Source organism: Macaca nemestrina, chromosome 5, assembly GCF_043159975.1.
Source record: "Macaca nemestrina isolate mMacNem1 chromosome 5, mMacNem.hap1, whole genome shotgun sequence".
NCBI lineage: Eukaryota > Metazoa > Chordata > Mammalia > Primates > Cercopithecidae > Macaca > Macaca nemestrina.
In genome coordinates, this window is record NC_092129.1 from 141,455,847 (window position 1) to 141,473,503 (window position 17,657).

Genomic DNA, 17,657 nt, shown 5'->3' on the forward strand with positions numbered 1-17,657 from the left:
GGGCGGGGCTGAGAGAACCACAGAGTGCTGGAGAGGACACCAGGCGCTGCTGAAGATGCTGAGCTGGGCGTTGACCCGGATGCAGAAAGCCCCGCCCCAGATCTTCCCAATGGCAGAAGGCAGGGCAGCGGAAGTAGATCTAAGAGGGTTCAGGGCAGGGGTGAGCGGTCGCCACCGGGGAGATAGGGAGCTGAAAGTTCTCTCCAACAGGCTTAGTGCTGGCCTTTCCTCATGGGGAGGTGGGGCCTGATGCTTAGGGCAGCTCCCAATAGCTGGGCAGGGGAAGAACTGGAATTCATCCTGGATCCAAGCTGTGGCTCATGCACCCAAGGGTCCTGGGACAAGACTGTGCTGGGACAATCAGAAACCTCTGTCACTGCTGTCCTCAGACGGGGCAAGAGGGGGAAAGTCATGAATGGAAGTGATGTTTTTCTGATCCTTTGTCTCACCCTGTCCCTGTTACCTGTTACTCCTTTTCCCGCCCCTCCCCCCACTTCTCCCAGTCCCCTACTTCCTTCCCTTTCCTTTCCTGTCTCCTAAACCTTCTACCCAGGCACTCTCAGCTTTGTCCTCCTGGTCTTTTTCCTCTTAGGACAAAGACAGAGGCAGAGCCCTGGGATGGGACTCCCAGAAAGCCTCTGTCTCTTTCTAAGGTCTGCGTCTGCAGGAAGGCAGAGATTGCAAGGAAACATATTTAAATTGTTCCCAGCTGTCATTTTTCCTGGCTCTGTGATCTGGCTGCTTCTTCCTAGCCATCTTTCTAGGAACAGAATCCGGCCCCAGCTCTATTGCCCCCCAGACCAAATCCAGGCCCCTCTCACCTGTGGCACCTGCAGGTCAGAAACACAAACAGGACTCACAGCATCAGGCACTTGGCCATGAGGAGTCCACACAGCACAGAGACCAGCAAACGGGCCGCCTGAGCCAAGGCAGGCAGGGTCACTTGATTTCCTGCAGGGAAGAAGGAGAAAGGAGGATGGACTTGGGCCAGGATGTCACCACCTCCTGCGGTGTCCCTAAGCCAGGCAGGCCCTTTGTGGCTGGAGCTGTTTGTAGAGGGGCTCACCCTGAACTGACTGTGACACAGGGGCGTGGGGTAGGAGCCACAGAGGTATCTGGGACTGAGAGGGGATCTGGTCAGAAAGAACCTCAAAGTCTTGAATGGAGGAAAAAGCTGGGAGAAGAGCAAGGGATTAGAGTTCAGGTAAGGGGAGGGATAGAGCCAGGGGAGCAGGAATTCTCCCTAACCAGGTCAGGTAGGACCGGACCATCAGGAGCCTCTTAGGAATCAGAGCCAAGTGCATCTTCAAGACAAGCCAAGATATCACACCTGAGGGAATGAGGCCTAGAGACTGCACAGGACCTGACCAGACCCTTAGGAGCAGTGACAGCACAGACCTAGACCTCCTGTCTGTTGGTCCCAGGGGTCCTCCCTGGTCCCCTCTATGTAGTCCCCACTCCTGGCCTGCCTAGCTCTGATTCTAGGAATACCCTGTCCCAGCAAATCTGCTTTTCTCTTGTAGCCTCAGTAACTTTCTGCTTCAGTGTTACTTAATATATAATAAAGTCACTGAGCTCTTTTTATTTTCACTTTTTCATGGTTGACTTAGCTACTCATGTATATTCTTTTTTTCGTATAATTTTAGAGTAAATTTTTCAAGTTCTTTACAAAAGTACAAGTTGTGTTTGGGATTACATTTAAAGACTCTTTGATTTGGGAGAAATTGACATCTTTACAATGTTATTGCCTCTTCCAAAGTCATGGATTATTTCTATTTATTCAGATCACGTGTCATTTTTTAGCATTTTATACTTTTCTCCAAATAGGTCTTGGTTAAATTAATTCTTTCTAGAAACTTTATAGACTTTGTGACTGTAATGAAAACTATCTTATTTTTCTAAATGATTATTCCTCATACCAATCTATTTGTAATGTATGTCAGTTGATTTTGTCTCTGGCAGCCTTGCTAAACTCTCTTGTGACATCTAACAGTTTGTTGTTTCTCATTCTTTTTCTGGGTAGATGATCCCATCATCTGCAAGTCATGACAGTTTTTCCTCTTCTTGTCTAATCTTCTTTCTTGTAACCTGTTTTCCTTTCCTTCAAGCATTGATCAGAACCTCTAATATTTTAGAAGACATTTATGGTAGCTGTGAAAATCCTTAATTTGCGTTTATACCTCCAATAAGTAATCTTTATTGTAATCATTGGTGTACAATCTTTACCAAGTTTTCTGTTTTTATTTGTATTTTATTAAGAGCTTTTTCATATAACATAAATGTGCCAAATATTCCCAAATGTTTTTTGTGCAGCAGTTGACTTTTTTCCTGTAGTTTATGAATTTGGTTGACTTATATTAACAGATTTTGTAAAGTTGAACAATCCTTTTTGTTTTGTGATAAAACTCTCCTCTGTTATAATCAGTGTTCTTTTCAATGCACTCTTGAATTCAGTTAGCTAATGGTAATTTGGGAATTGACCCCATGTGCATCAGATAAATGAACCTGTAATGTAATTTTTTTGTATCGCCTTTAATTAGTTCTGAGATTTTGATGACACTAACCTCTTCAAATGACCTGGGCCATTTTTGCTTCTTTTCTATTTTCTGCAACATCTAGTATGAAATATAAATCAAATGTTTCTTTAAAAATTGGGTTACCTGAAAACCATGTGAGTCTTGAATTTTCTGTGAGGATGGGTCTCATCAACCATTTCAGTTTTCCTATTTATTAATCTATTGAAATCTGTTACTTCTTGTGTTAATCTTGGCAGTTCATATTGTTATGAAATTGTGTGCTTCTAGGATTTAAAACAACAAGATTTTATTCAGGATTTATTTATTTTAAAATCTCTGTAGAATGAGTGTGTGGTTATTTTCTTCTTTTTCTTCGATTTGTTGTTTATTCATTATCTTCTTTTATCTTCTTTTGTCTTGGCAAGAACATGTCTATCTTAGTAAACTTTTAAAGAATGAATTATGAATTTCTTTGGTCTCCTTTCTCAATCGTTCAATTACATGATTATTTGGGCTTGCTCTGAAGCTCACGTTCCATCTTCTTGAGATGCTTCCTTAGCTCATTAATTTGAAAGTTTTCATGTTTTCCAACAAATGTATTCAAAGGTACTGATTACTCCCTAATATTGTATGCCTCATACTTTTTGATATATAGTGGTCATATTATAAAAGTATATTTTATTGCATACTTAAACATTCATATATGAATGTATTAGTAAATAGTTTGAAAAGTGCTATTTTATCTTTAGTTCTCTTATGCATTCCTAATGTCATTGCGTTAGGTTTGGAGAATATATTCTGTGTCATACTGATTCTTTAGAATTTCTTCACACTTCTTATGTGTCCTCATACAAGGTGTCCTTTTGTAAATACATTCCATGTATTTGAAAGAACGTATACTATCTGTTTTTATTATGTAGAGGGTTATAAACATATATATGTGTACTTATACACTATTTATATTTGTGAATACTGTATTTTATAAAACATACATAATATATGGAATCTGGCTGCAGAGCAGAAGGGTAGTGGCTGGTGAGCAAGGGAAGCCTCATAGTATTTACAGCCTCCCCATCGCACTCATCACTGCCTGAGCTCCGCCTCCTGTTAGATTAGTGGTGCTTTAGATTCTTGTAGTAGCATGAACCCTATTATATATTATTAAACTATTTAAAACAAGGTTTATATAGTTTAGAACATTTTTCAATCTGTAACTACATTTTTATATATTTGAAAATATATGTTTAAAAGTATAGTTTATATGTATCCTATATTATCATAAATATCTCATAAAATATGTAACATATTGATAAATATATGATGGTATTATACTGGAATTTATTAGTTATTTGGCTTAAAACTTAAACCCCTGTATTTAGTTTTGTCTCATTGGTCTTTGATCCTCTGAGAGGTATGTGAGCCTTCAACTACAATGGCTAATAATTTACTTCTTGCATTTCTGATATTGTTGCTTGATATATTTCATGGCCAAAATGTAAGCACATACACGTTTATGATGGGTCTATTTTCATATTCAAGTGTGTCTTTCATCAGTATATATTACATATCTTTGTCTTTTTTATAAGCAAACGTTATAGACATAATATTTTACCTTAAATTCTATTTTATTCAATATTAAGAGTGCCAGAACAGTTTGTTTCCTAATAGTCAAATATATTTTTCTAACTTTTAAACTTTTAAAATCTTTTTGTGTGTGTATCTCTTATAGATAGTATAATATTGCAATTTTTAAAACTCAAAGTGTCCCTGTCCTTATTTTGTGAGTTTAATTCACTTAAATTTATTGGAATTGCATTTATGTTAGGATGTAATTCTACCTTTTTATTTCACTTTTTCCATTTATTGTGCTTTATTTAAAAAAAATTCGATTCCAGTTTTCCTTTGGCTAGAGTTTTATTTTGCTGGATGAAAGGGTATACATTCTCTTGACTTAACCTGAAGACTCTTATCCACATTGGTTTAGTACAATTGCTACACTGAGCTTATCAATATCTACATATTGCCTCTCATGAGACAAATACCCAACCATCCTTTCATGGGCTTCTGGTCTCTCCTTCTCACCCCATGTTGATATTGTCTAGAACGGGGTCCCCAACCCCTGAGTCACAGACCAGTACCAGGTCCTGGCCTGTTAGAAATCTGGCTGCACAGCAGGAGGGTAGTGGCTGGTGAGCAAGGGAAGCCTCATAGTGTTTACAGCCTCCCCATCGCACTCAACACTGCCTGAGCTCCACCTCCTGTTAGATTAGTGGTGGCTTTAGATTCTTGTAGTAGCATGAACCCTATTATGAACGGGGCATGTGAGGGTTCTAGGTTGCACGTTCCTTAGGAAAATCAAATGCCTGATCATCTGCCACTGTTTCCCATCACCCCCAGATAGGACTGTCTAGTTGCAGGAAAACAAGCTCAGAGCTCCCACAGACTCTGCATTATGGTGAGTTGTATAATTATTTCATTATATATTAAAATGTAATAATAATATAAATAAATAAAGTGCACAATAAATGTTATGCACTTGAGTCATCCTGAAACCACCGCCCACCTCCAAGTCCATGGAAAAATTGTCTTCTGCGAAGCCAATCTCTGGTGCCATAAAGGTTAGGGACTGCTGGTCTAGAATGTTATTTTTCAATGACCATGAATGTATTTTCTCTTGTTCTTCATTTTGCTCTTAGCTGCCATTTCTATGAATTAAAAAAGATAAAAATAAACTTTCCCAAGATGCTGGGCACACTTACTCCCTCACTTCTAGCAGTGTCTCCATTGTTTATTTTTTCATCCTAGCTGAGTCCTTCCTCCAGGACTGTTTTCAATGGGGATCTCTGCATGTGGCAAACCTTCTGAGGCCTTGAGAATCCAGAGGTTTTATGATTTCACATTGGAGTGACAATTTGGCTGAATACAAAACACTGGATACAAAGTTTTTCTTTAGTACTTTAGAAATATTACTCAATGGTCTTCTTTTCTCTAGTGTTCCTCTTAAGAAGTCTAATTCGTGTTCCTTTGTAGGTGATCTGAAAGCGTTCAGACATTTCCCTCTGCTTTTTAAGTTCTTCCGTTTTACATAATGGGTGTAGAGGTATTTTTTGTGTGTGTGTTGGCTGTTTTCCCCTATTTGGCAATGTACGAATCTTTTCAATTTGAGGTCTTTTCTTCTATAATTTTGAAAAACTTTCCTGGATTCCTTCTTCAAATATTTCTTTCTTTCATCCTTTATTTCCCACAGGGGTTCTTGATACCCATACATTAGTACATCTACTCTTTTCCTTCATGTCTCCTGACTTCTCTTTGATTTTTAAATGTCCAGTTCTTTCCAGGAACTTCTGTGAGAATTCCTCAACTTCCTACAGCTCACTGGCCAGCCACGGCCATCCTTCATCACATATATTGTGGTCTATAATATTTTTCACAACTATGATTAGCATTTGGCTCTTTTTTTCCAATGGATCATCCTCATGATCCACATAGGTCATGTTTCCCTTCACCTCTTTAGCCAGACTGATGATAGGTACTTCAGTTCCTGGGGAATGGGCAGTTCCCATAGTTCTGCTTCACAGGTTTCTATTGTTGGGTGTGTTGCCACTCTTTTAAGGTAGTGCTTCTACTAAGAAACCTAGGTATTTTGGCTTGTGAATTCACATTCCACTGGGCGTATTAGATACGGATCTGGTAATGGGGAATAATGGAAGACTAAATCCTCTAGCCATTGAGGATTAAAAATGAGAGGAAAAATCCCTAAAGCAACAGTCCCCAACCTTTTTGGCACCTGGGAACTGTTTTGTGGAAGACAAATTTTCCACAGACCTGAGAGTTGGGATGGTTTCAGGATGATTAAAGCACATTATATTTATTGTGCACTTTATTTCTATTATTATTATGTTGTAATATATAATGAAATAATTATACGACTCAACGTAATGTAGAATCTGTGGGAGCCCTGAACTTGATTTCCTACAACTGGATGGTCCCATCTGGGAGTGATGGGAGATAGTGACAGATCATTAGCCATTCAATTATCATAAGGAGCATGCAACCTAGAACCCTCGCATGCACAGTTCATAACAGGGTTCATGCTACTATGAGAATCTAATGCTGACACTGATTTGACAGGAGGCGGAGCTCAGGTGGTAATGCAAGCTATGGAAAGAGGCTGTAATTCAGATGGTGGTAATGCAAGCTATGGAAAGAGGCTGTAATTCAGATGAACTCCAGTGGTTTGCCACTCACTCCCTAATATATGGCCCAATTTCTAACAGGCTTGGGGACCACTGCCCTAGAGCACAAGACCCCAGGGACCCCCATTAGCTGCCATGCTTGTTCTCTGGTTAGAGTTTCACCTTCAAACTCCCTGAGAGAGAGTCTGTTTGTAATCCACCCGTGCTGGAGTTTGCAGGAGAGGGCTAGGGAGCAAATGCTCTGGCAGTTGGTTGTCTATTTTCATCAGTCGCTCATGGCTTTTGCTGTGCTCCATGGTCCCCTAGAGCACCTGTGGCCTAGTCTATTGCAGCCTATTCCTACAGTGAAGGGGAGGCCATGATGGCCTCAAAACCCATGACTACAGGGATAGAAGCAGAATTTAAGAGCATTCCTCTCATCTTTCTCTGGCTGACTTCTCCAGCCACCATCTGCCCCAGGCTGCAGTCACTCTATTCACACTCACCCTTCAACACACCAACACAGCCTCCAGTTTCCACATTTTCTGGGTTCCATTTTGTCTCATTGCAGAAATCCATGTTGAACTGTCTTTTCCATGGTTCCTCCACAATTAACAACCTGCATCCTCTTCCCCTTTCCTCTCTACCAAACTTGGAGTCATGGCCTGGGGGCTCCACAGCTGTAACCTATGCCCCAACCCACCCAACCCACCAGAGAAGGATCCTTGCGTGCACTGGACCTGATTTGAAGGTTCATGAGCTAATCAGGCCTCCCTTCCCAAGACCTCCCTCCCATTGTTAAAACCTCTGACCTACCTGGTCTCAGAGCCCTTGATGGAGGGATGGCCAGAGGTCCCCTCTGGAGAAGTGATCAGAACTAAGGAGGACACAAAGAAGACAGTGGCTGCCCAGGGGACCAGAATAAAGAATGGGATTGGGTCCCAAAAGTGTGAGAGGAAGGGGAGAGGGACCAGAGGCAGCTCCTAAGGGTCCCTCAGGCTAAGGGTAACTGAGGCCTGAAATCTCCATATCCAGCTAAAGTTAAGTCTGGCATTGTCCTCTCCATGCTGGTGGGAGGCCAGTGGCAGGAGGGCTGGGACACATGTGTGCAAGGTGTCCCATATGGACTCCCCTCTAGGGACACCCGCCCATCATCATGAGAACATAGCGATCTTCTGATCACGTCAGATAGTGCATGTTTCTATCCCTGGGAGTCAGTGGGCCCTGAAGGTAGCTTCCCACCGGCCCAGGCCCCAGGAGATCAGTCCTCAGAGGCAGTCCTCCCTGGTTTCCCCTTCCCTGAATCTGAGGCTCCCAAGCTGCCTGGTGACCCTTCTAATCTCCCCCCACCGAGGCCTCCAACCTACCTGTGCTTGTTGCGAGCCAGGGGAAGGTCCACATAGGAGACGTTGTTGGGGCTAAAGAAAAAAGCAGACAATGACTCTCCAGGGGCCCAGAAGAGAGTGGGGTCTACCCCATACATGAGAGGAGGTAGGGGCCCAGAGCCAGACCCTCAGGATGTCTTAGGCCAGGAGTGTCCCGTGCCTCAGATCTGCATAACAGAGCTGTGGGGGTGTGTGTGTGTTTTTGTGTGTGTGTGTGTGTGTGAAAAGAAGAGTTGCGGGTGTGCCTGTGTAACACGAAGAGAGATACAGAATGACAGAGAGACTGTGTCTCTGTCCAGGGATCTCTGGGGGTATCTTCCCAACAGTTGAGGCCAGGATGTGCTGGGTGAAGGAGAGGTGAGAGTCCATGTCTAGGGACAGAATCTTTGCTCCCCTTGGGTCAGAGCAGAAGACCTGGCAGGATGGGGGATGATAGAGGCATGGGAGGGGGGGCATAACATTTCCTTCAGGTCCGTGGGGGGTGGCACAGAGGTATTTCCTCAAGAAAAGCGCTCACCTGGAGACACCACCAGATTGATATCTCTAAGAACAGTGATGACTTTTTTGGAAGTGTTGTAAATTCCACACCAGTAGAATCCTGAGTCGTTCTGTGTCAGCTGAATCATGGTGATGTTGAAGAAGCCAGCGTCGGGCTCATCCCAGATTGTGTAACGAGACTTCTGAACTGCTGTCCGGGGCTTGGAGCTGGTGACAAGTATGGTACACCAATCTGGAGATGTCTGCTGACACCAGGTCTTGGACTGATAGGGTCCTGTCTTGGGTGAGTACTGGCATTGCAGGAGAAGGGTCTGTCCTGTGTGTTTGTGAAGTTCTTCAGGCATGGTGCCCTTTACCCAGGAACCTGCAGAAAGATACCAAGGTCAGAGCTCTGAAGGGACCCAACCTCCCCCATCACAGGCTTGGGAAGGGGAGAGGGAACTACTTCTGATGCCCACACATGGAAGAGGGCCCCTAAATTCTGTCCTCTGGTCACAGAGCCACGCTGCTTCCCTGCCCCACTCATTCTTCATCCCACTCCTTGTACCCCCTGCCCTCTTTCCTTCCATGTCACCTGAGGCCAGGAGCAGCAGCAGCACAGGTAGAAGCAGCAGGTGTGGACCCTCCCAGGCCATTCCAGCCCAAATCTGTTTCTGACAGTGGAGGAGAGGATAAAAAAGGGAGTCCTCTCAGGAGAGGGAGTCAGATGCTCTGCCTGATTCTGCCCCAGGTTCCCAGTGTCTCTCATCTGGGAAAATTGAGGAAGGTCAATGCCTTGACCGAAATGGTCGGCCTGGGAGGGCGGGCTCTGCAGACCAGGGGAGGAGGGGCAGCCAGGCCTGGACAGCAGCCATCTGCTACAGGGTCTGTTTCTGGGCCTGGTCACCTCAGCCCTCCTGTGTTGCTCTGCTGCCTTTCACTGAACTTCTCCCTGCGTCTGCTGCTTTATGCCTTCCAGCCCATCATACTGCTCCTCTGTTGCTAGGGGCAGCTCTCAGGATGGCCAAGAATAAAGCTGGTGAATAAAGCTGGGTCATCCCTCCTTCCTTCTCTCTATGCACTTCCTATAGGTGGTCAGGGCACTTGGAGGCATAACCAGACCCCTGAGTCCTTCTGGTCTCAGCCATGGTGGATTGATGATGAGTTTTGATCCTGGGACATTTTGTAGAGGGCAAATTTTAATCCCAGGAATTATAAGATGTACCCTGGAAATGGTGGGGCCAGGAGAGCGGGGAGGAAAGAGAGTGCTGGTCAGGGATATTTGGAGGGGAAGGCAGGCAGGAGTGGATCAGTTATGGGAGCTTGGGATCATCTCAATCATTGCTTGTTGGATGAATACATGAGTGGATGAAATAACAACGTGTGTGTAAAATGTACAGTAGAAGAAAATGGCCAAAGTGAGAACTATCTAGCAACAAAATCAAGTGGTACTGGATTACCACCCAATGTGTATATTAAAACTCTAGGAGTCCATGCTGATGTAAATAAATGACTGAATAAAGAACTGCAGGAGAATAGACAAATATTCCATGTATAAGGATTCTGCTGTGTTCAGAATGTTGGTGTTCCTCCACCTCATATATTCCAACTTAATTTCCGTGTGATAGCATTAAGAGGTGGGATCTTGTGGGAAAATCTGGTCATGAGGGTGTCACCCTCAAGAATGAGATTAATGCCCTTATACCAGAGACTGCAGGAAGCAGATTTGCCCTGTCTGCCATGTGAGAACAGTGTTCACACCTTCAGTCAACTGAGGTTACTGCAAGAAAGCACCACCTTGGAAGCAGAGAGCAGCCCTCAGCAGATAACAAATCCACTGACACCCGAAAGAGATTTCTATTATGTATAAAGTCCCCAGTCTAAGGCATCTTCTCATAGCAGCCTGAAGGAACTGAGAGAGATTGCAAACAACTCTTATAGGTTCTGCTCTCAAGGGGGAGCGTAAATTCCCACTGCTAAAGCGTGGGCTGTGCAGGTGACTTTCCTCCAGAGGACAGCATGGGGAAGGAGGAGAAGAGTAACTGTACAGTGGAGAAACCTCACGCTTACTGTGGCAGCCAGGCAACCAAGATGCAGACCCACAGGGATAACTCTGGTTGTTAGAATGTGTCACTGACTTGAAGTGATGACAGGGTAATTAGCTGTGCAGACTCCTTCCCCAAAGCCACTAGCCCCAGGAGAAAAACATCAAACAAATTCCACATGAGGGACATTCTACAAAATACCTGAACAGCATTCCTCTAAACTGTCAAGGCCATCAAAACTAAGAAATAATTCCCAGAAACTGCCATGGATAAGAGGAGCCTAAGCAGACATGAAGACTAAAAGCAATGTGGTGTCCTAGGTGGGATCCTGGAGCACAGAAAGTACACGAGGTAAAAGCCAGGGAAATCTGAATGAAGTAAGGACTTCAATTAATAAAATCTACCACAGAAACAGAGTAGAATAGCATTAGCAGAGGCTGGGGATTGGACAGACTGGGTAGGTATTGTTGAAGAAACACAATTTAAGTTAGACAGAAAAAATAAGTTCAAGAGATCTATTGTACAATATGGTGAGTGCAGTTCATAACTATGAATTGTACACTTGAAAATGACAGAGAGTAGATTTTAAATGTTCTCACCACAAAAAAATTAAGTGTATGTGGTATTGCTTGATTTAGTAATTTCACAGTTAATACACACATCAAACTATCCTACCATGCACTATAAATACATGAGTTCTACTCATCAATTTTGTAAAATTATAGTAATGTATCAATATCAACTCATTAATTGTGAGATATGTAGCATACTAGTGGACTAGATTAATAGTAGAAGACATTGAACATAGCACATCAGGGATGTGTGCAATACCTACACAATTCTTCAGTGAATCTGAAAGCATTCTAAGTGTAAAAGATTAATTTTAATATGTATAGAAACGATTTACCCAAAGCATATGAATAATCGCTTGATACATAACAAACAGCAAAGTTTTAAGAAATCTTAGTGTGGCTAGGTGTAAAGCACAGTGACTGCAATGACTGTAACTATTCAAGGGATTCGTTCATCCCAGGTCTGCTTGCCGCTCTGCACAGTGGCCATGGATATGTCCCTGTAGGTGTGGAATTCACAGGGCTGGTTTTTCCTTAGTGTTACATCAGCGAGCTCTCCCTTGGTGCGTTCAGTCTTCATGGTGTCTTGTTGAGATAACGGGATCACTTCAACACCCTAAAATGGGCAGGAATTCCGGTCTTCTGAAGACCCACTTGTCCCTGGTCCTGCTGTGGAATGGAGCCCCCAGGAGCCCCAAGAAGAAGGACAAGAGGCAGGAGGAGGTGAGAACCTGGAGTTTCTGAGGAAAAGGACCAGAAGGCCTGGAGCCCAACCTGTCATTAGGCATGGGGAGAACAGTCAAGTAAGAGGGAAAAAAAGGAGCAGAGATTTCCAGCTACTTCCTGCACGTGGCCTTGTGCTCTCCTCACTGTCTGACCTAGCAGCTCAGCTACTTTGTCTAACTGGACTTCTCGGCTCAGGAAAAGGCCTCTGCCTACATTAAGGTCTTATAGTCGATGTTTACCACCGTCTCTAGCTTCCTACATGTCTAGACGCCATGGCCCCGGGACTGCCTGCCATGCGGGTCCTGCCTCAGACTGTGCTGGTGCTTGGCCCCCTTCCCAGTAAACTAACTTCACATGAGTGGGGTCACATGGCAGCTCCTCTTGCTGAAGCTAATGTAGATGACTACAGCCTGCACATCCCCATGCCCATGAGTACTTAGTGGCTGACTGCACACTATGGCTCCTGAACCTGTGCCATGTTGTACTGCTACCCCACAGTGCACACTCTTCCTTTCCAGCCACACTGTCCATTCCCTGTGGGCCAGGACAGCTTCTCTCACTTCCAGAGCCCTGCCTTGCTCATCCCTGTGGTGTTGTCCCTGCGTTTTTGTTGGTCTGATATGGAAGGGGCCACAGAGCACATCTCCAGCCTCCTTCCCTTTTCACTGTGGAGTTTGAGCTGGAGAGTGTGGCAGGGACATGCCCAAGATTTCACAGAGAATGTCACAGCTGTGCTGGGCATTTGAACCTGGTCCTCGAACACATACCCAATGCATACCCACTGCAGAGCTGCTCCATCCACCCTGACTTCAGGCAGTATGTCCTTAAGGTTTCTGGAATATACTATCCCAAAATATGCCACTTCAGCATAAGGATGATTTTGAGCTGAAGACAAGTGTGAACCAGCAGGTCCAAGCAAAATTATCTGCCCTCCCCATATCTGCCTATAATCAGAGCATAAAATTCCGTTTTTGGATGTGTCCCCCACTTCTGGAGTAGAACAGCACTCATAAAAGATGGAGAGTCAACACTGAGAGGAGTTTGCATAAACATCTTGCTAAATTAGCCCTTGTCTGTCATTAGTTCCCCCCATAGATTTCCTAGTCACTTCCAAAGATAGGTTGCCCCTTGAAGCCCAGATCCCCTTTTCAATTGTAAAATGGTCTATGAACCCCTCGTTCTAACTGTTTATTTGAGTTTCGTTTCTTTCCTGTGAACTCCCATGCACATAAATCTTAATAAAAATTGTATGCTTTTCCTCCTATTGATCTGCCTTTTGTTAGTTTAATTCACAGGCTCTGAGATGAAAATCCTAAGAAGGTAGAGGATGTTTTGCCTCCCTGACAGTGCCCATCATCCGTCCAAATGGCCTGCACTGGTAGGCCCAAAGATACGACCCTTATGGAGGAGACTCAGGGGATAAAGGACAAAGAGCCTGAGGTGCCCACACACACAAACACACACACATACACACACACACACACACAAAGAAGAAGAAGAAAAATAGCAAGTCTTTCCTTGAGACAAAAGATCAGAAATACAATTTTTTTCCCTTTCAGAGGAAAAACTACTTTAAAGAAATAAAAACTACCAACCAAAGCACTCAGGAGGTGTCAAAGCATGTTGTGCTATAAGATGTTTAATCTGTATTAATAAGAAGATAAATTTATAGTAAGGAGCCGAATGCTTTATTAGCTGGCCAGTTATACTGAGGCAGAAGTCTATGCCTCAATGAAGCATGCCATCCTATATGTAGCAGTAACATCCTATATAATTTTCTGTGATGGTGGAAATGTTCTCGCTCCCCGTCCATCATTGTAGCCAGTAGCCATGCAGTTGTTGAGCACCTGTCATGTGGCAAGTGTAACTGAGGGACTGAATGTTTATTTTTAATTCAATTGTCATTAATTTACTCTTTACTTTTTATTTGTTTTTGTTATTGACACCTAATAATTGTACATATTTGTGGGAATACATAGTGTTTTGATACACATAATGTAGAGTTTTCAGATCAGGATAATTAGCATATCCATCATCTCAAACATTTATCATTTCTCTGTGTTGAGAATATTCAATATCCTCTCTCTATTTGAGAATATATATTATTGTAACTATAGTCATGCAACAGTGGTATAGAATACTATACGCTTCCTCTCTAGCTGTAATTTTGTATCCTTTAACAAATCTCTGCCTATCCCCCTTACCCTTTTCCTTACCATTGTCAGCCTCTAGTAACCTCTGTTCTACTCTTTACTCCATGAGATCAGCATTTTTAGCTTCCACATCTGAGTAAGAACATGCTGCGTTTTACTTTCTGTTCCTCCTTATTTCATTTAACATAATGCCCTCCAGGGTAATCCATATTGTTGCAAATGACTGGATTTTATTCTTCTATGGCTGAATAATATTCTCTTGTACATTTATGTCACATTTTCATTATCCGTTCATTTTTCATTTGGGTTGATTCCCCATCTTGGCGATTGTGATTAGTCCTGCAATAAACATGGTGGTGTAGATATTGCTTCAGTATACTGATTTTCCTCCCTTTGAATACATACCCAGTGGTGGGATTGCTAGATCATATGATAGTTCCATTTGCAGATTTTTGTGGTACCTTTATACTGCTATCCATAGAGTCCATACTAGTTTATATTCCTGCCAGCAGTGTATAAAGATTTCCCTTTTCTCCACATCCTTGTCAGTATTTGTCTTTTTTTTTTGTCTTTTTGATAACAGCCATTCTAACCTTGGTGAGATGATATCATATTATGATTTTGATTTGCTATTTTCTAATGATTAGTGATGTCAAGACAAAATGTATTTATTGGCCATTTGTATATATTCTTTTTTTTTTTTTTTTTTTTGAGACGGAGTCTCGCTCTGTCGCCCAGGCTGGAGTGCAGTGGCGGGATCTCAGCTCACTGCAAGCTCCGCCTCCCGGGTTTACGCCATTCTCCCGCCTCAGCCTCCCGAGTAGCTGGTACTACAGGCGCCCGCCACCTCGCCCGGCTAGTTTTTTGTATTTTTAGTAGAGACGGGGTTGCACCGTGTTAGCCAGGATGGTCTCGATCTCCTGACCTCGTGATCCGCCGTCTGTTCAGGTCATTTGCACCTTTTAAAATTGGATTGTTTGTGTTTTTTTCTGTTGAGATGTTTGAGTTTCTTGTGTATTCTGGATAATATACATATATTCTGTCAGATGTATAGTTTGCAAATATTTTATCCCATTTTATAGGTCATCTTTTCCCTTTGTCAATCATTTACTATGCTATGCAGAAGCTTTGTAGTTTCTTGTAATCCCATTTATTTTTGTATTTGTTGCTGTACTTTTGAAGTCTTGCTCATAAAATCTTTTATCATGCCAATATACAGAAGAATTTCCCCTGTTTTCTTTTAGTAGTTGTATAGTTGTAAGATTACATTTAGTTCTTTAATGCATTTTTAGTTGATTTTGTATAGGCTAAGAGATAGGGATCTAGGTTTATTCTTCTGCATATGGATAGCCACTTTTGTCAGTACCATCTACTGAAGAGACTGTCCTTTTTCCAAAGTATGCTATTGGTGCCTTTGCAAATATCAGTTGGTTGTAGATAGGTAGATTAATTTCTGGGTTCTCCATACTGCTTATTAATCTATATATTGGTTTTTGTGCCAGAATCATGCTCTTTTGGTTACTATACTATAAAGTATTCTGAAATCAAGTAGTATGATGCCTCCAGTTTTGTTATTTTTGCTACATATTGTTTTGGTTATTTGAGTTCTTTTGTGGTTCCATATGAATTTTAAAGTTTTTCTCTATTGCTGTGAAGAATGTCATTGGTGTTTTGATAGGGATTTCATTGAATCCATAGATCACTTTGGGTAATATGATCATATTAACATTATTCTTCCAATCCGTGAATGTGGGATATCTTCCCATTATTTTGCTTCTCTTCTGTTTTTTTTTTTTTTTTTTTTTTTTTTTTTTTTTTTTTTTTTTAATCAGTGTTCTATCGTTTTCCTTGTAGAGATTTTTTACAATTTTACTTAAATTTATTCCTAGGTATTTTTTGGTAGCTGTTGTAAATTGGATTGTTTTCTTGATTTTTTTTACCTAGTTTATTGTTTGTGCATAAAAATACTACTGATTTTAATGTTGATTTTACATTCTGCAACTTTACTGAATTCATTGATCAGTCCAAAGAGTTTTTTGGAAGAGTCTTAAGGGTTTTCTGTATATACAATCATGTTATGTGCAAAGAGGGACAATTTGACTTTCTCTTTTCCAATTTGAATGCCCTTTATTTCCTTCTCTTGCCTAATTACCCTGCTTGTGACTTTCAGTATTATGTTGAATAAGAGTGGTGAGAATGGGCATTCTTTCCTTGTTCCAGATCTTAAAAGAGGCCTTTCAGCTTTCCTCTGTTCAATATTATGTTAGCTATGTGTTGTCTCATAGGGTCTTTATTATGTTGAAGTACTTTCCTTCTATACCTAATTTATTGAGAATTTTAATCATGGTGGCATGTTTTACCTTATCAAATGCTTTTTCTGCATCTATTGATATGTTCATATGGTTTCTGTCTTTCATTTTGTTGATGAGAGGTATGGTGTTTATTGGTTTGCATATGTTGAACAACTTTTGCATCCCTGGGATGAATCTCACGTGATCATGGTGTTTGATCTTTTTGATTTCCTGTTGGATTTGGATTACTAGTATTTTGCTGAGGATTTGTGCATCTGGTTCATCAGGAATATTGTCCTGTAGTTTTCTTTTATTGTTGTGTCCTTATCTGGCTTTGATTTCAGGGTTATGCTGGCCTCATAGAATTAGTTTGGGAAAATTATTTCGCCCTCAATTTTTTGGAGTGATTTCAGAAGAATTTGTGTTAGTTTTTCTTTAAAACCTCAACAGAATTCAGCAGTGAAACCATCTGAGCCTGGGCTTTTAAAAAATTGTTATTGAGAAGACGGCCAAACAGGAACAGCTCCAGCCTCCAGCTCCCAGCGTGAGAGACACAGAAGATGGGTGATTTCTGCACTTTCAACTGAGGTACCAGGTTCATCTCACTGGGGTGTGTCAGATAGTAGGTGCTGGTCAGTGGGTGCAGCCCGACCAGCGAAAGCTGGAGCAGGGCGAGGCATTGCCTCACCTGGGAAGTGCAAGAGGGAAGGGAATTCCTTTTCTTAGCCAAGGGAAACTGAGACATGCAACACCTGGAAAATTGGGTAACTCCCACCCTAATACTGTGCTTTACCAAGGGTCTTAGCAAATGACACACCAGGAGATTATATCCCACGCCTGGCCCAGAGGGTCCCATGCCCACGGAGCCTCCTTCATTGCTAGCATAGCAGGCTGAGATCTAACTGCAAGGTGGCAGCAAGGCTGGGGGAGGGGCACCCACCATTGCTGAGGCTTAAGTAGGTAAACAAAGCTGCTGGGAAGCTCGAACTGGGTGGAGCGCACTGCAGCTCAAGGAGGCCTGCCTGCCTCTGTAGACTCTACCTCTGGGGACAGGGCATAGCTAAACAAAAAGCAGCAGAAACCTCTGCAGATGTAAATGTCCTTGTCTGACAGCTTTGAAGAGAGCAGTGGTTCTCCCAGCACGGAGGTTGAGATCTGAGAACAGACAGACTGCTTGCTCAAGTGGGTCCCTGATCCCTGAGTAGCCTAACTGGGAGACATCCCCCACTAGGTACAGTCTGACACCTCACACCTCACATGGCTGGGTACACCTTTCAGATGAAGTTCCAGAGCAAGAATCAGACAGCAACACTTGCT

The 17,657-nt window shown here is 42.5% G+C and overlaps 1 protein-coding gene and 1 long non-coding RNA gene across 2 annotated transcripts in view; one reads left to right on the forward strand and one right to left on the reverse strand.

The window, feature by feature from the left end:
- LOC105489637 (uncharacterized) overlaps positions 1 to 17,657 on the forward strand; it is a 77,949-nt gene that overhangs the window by 27,436 nt on the left and 32,856 nt on the right. The window lies entirely within an intron of this gene.
- Positions 857 to 11,750, reverse strand: LOC105489636 (triggering receptor expressed on myeloid cells like 4). Its single transcript, XM_024795312.2, is given in 7 exon segments — positions 857 to 911; positions 913 to 951; positions 7,508 to 7,568; positions 8,059 to 8,109; positions 8,594 to 8,924; positions 9,149 to 9,382; positions 11,715 to 11,750. Coding segments are annotated over 7 exon segments (807 nt in total).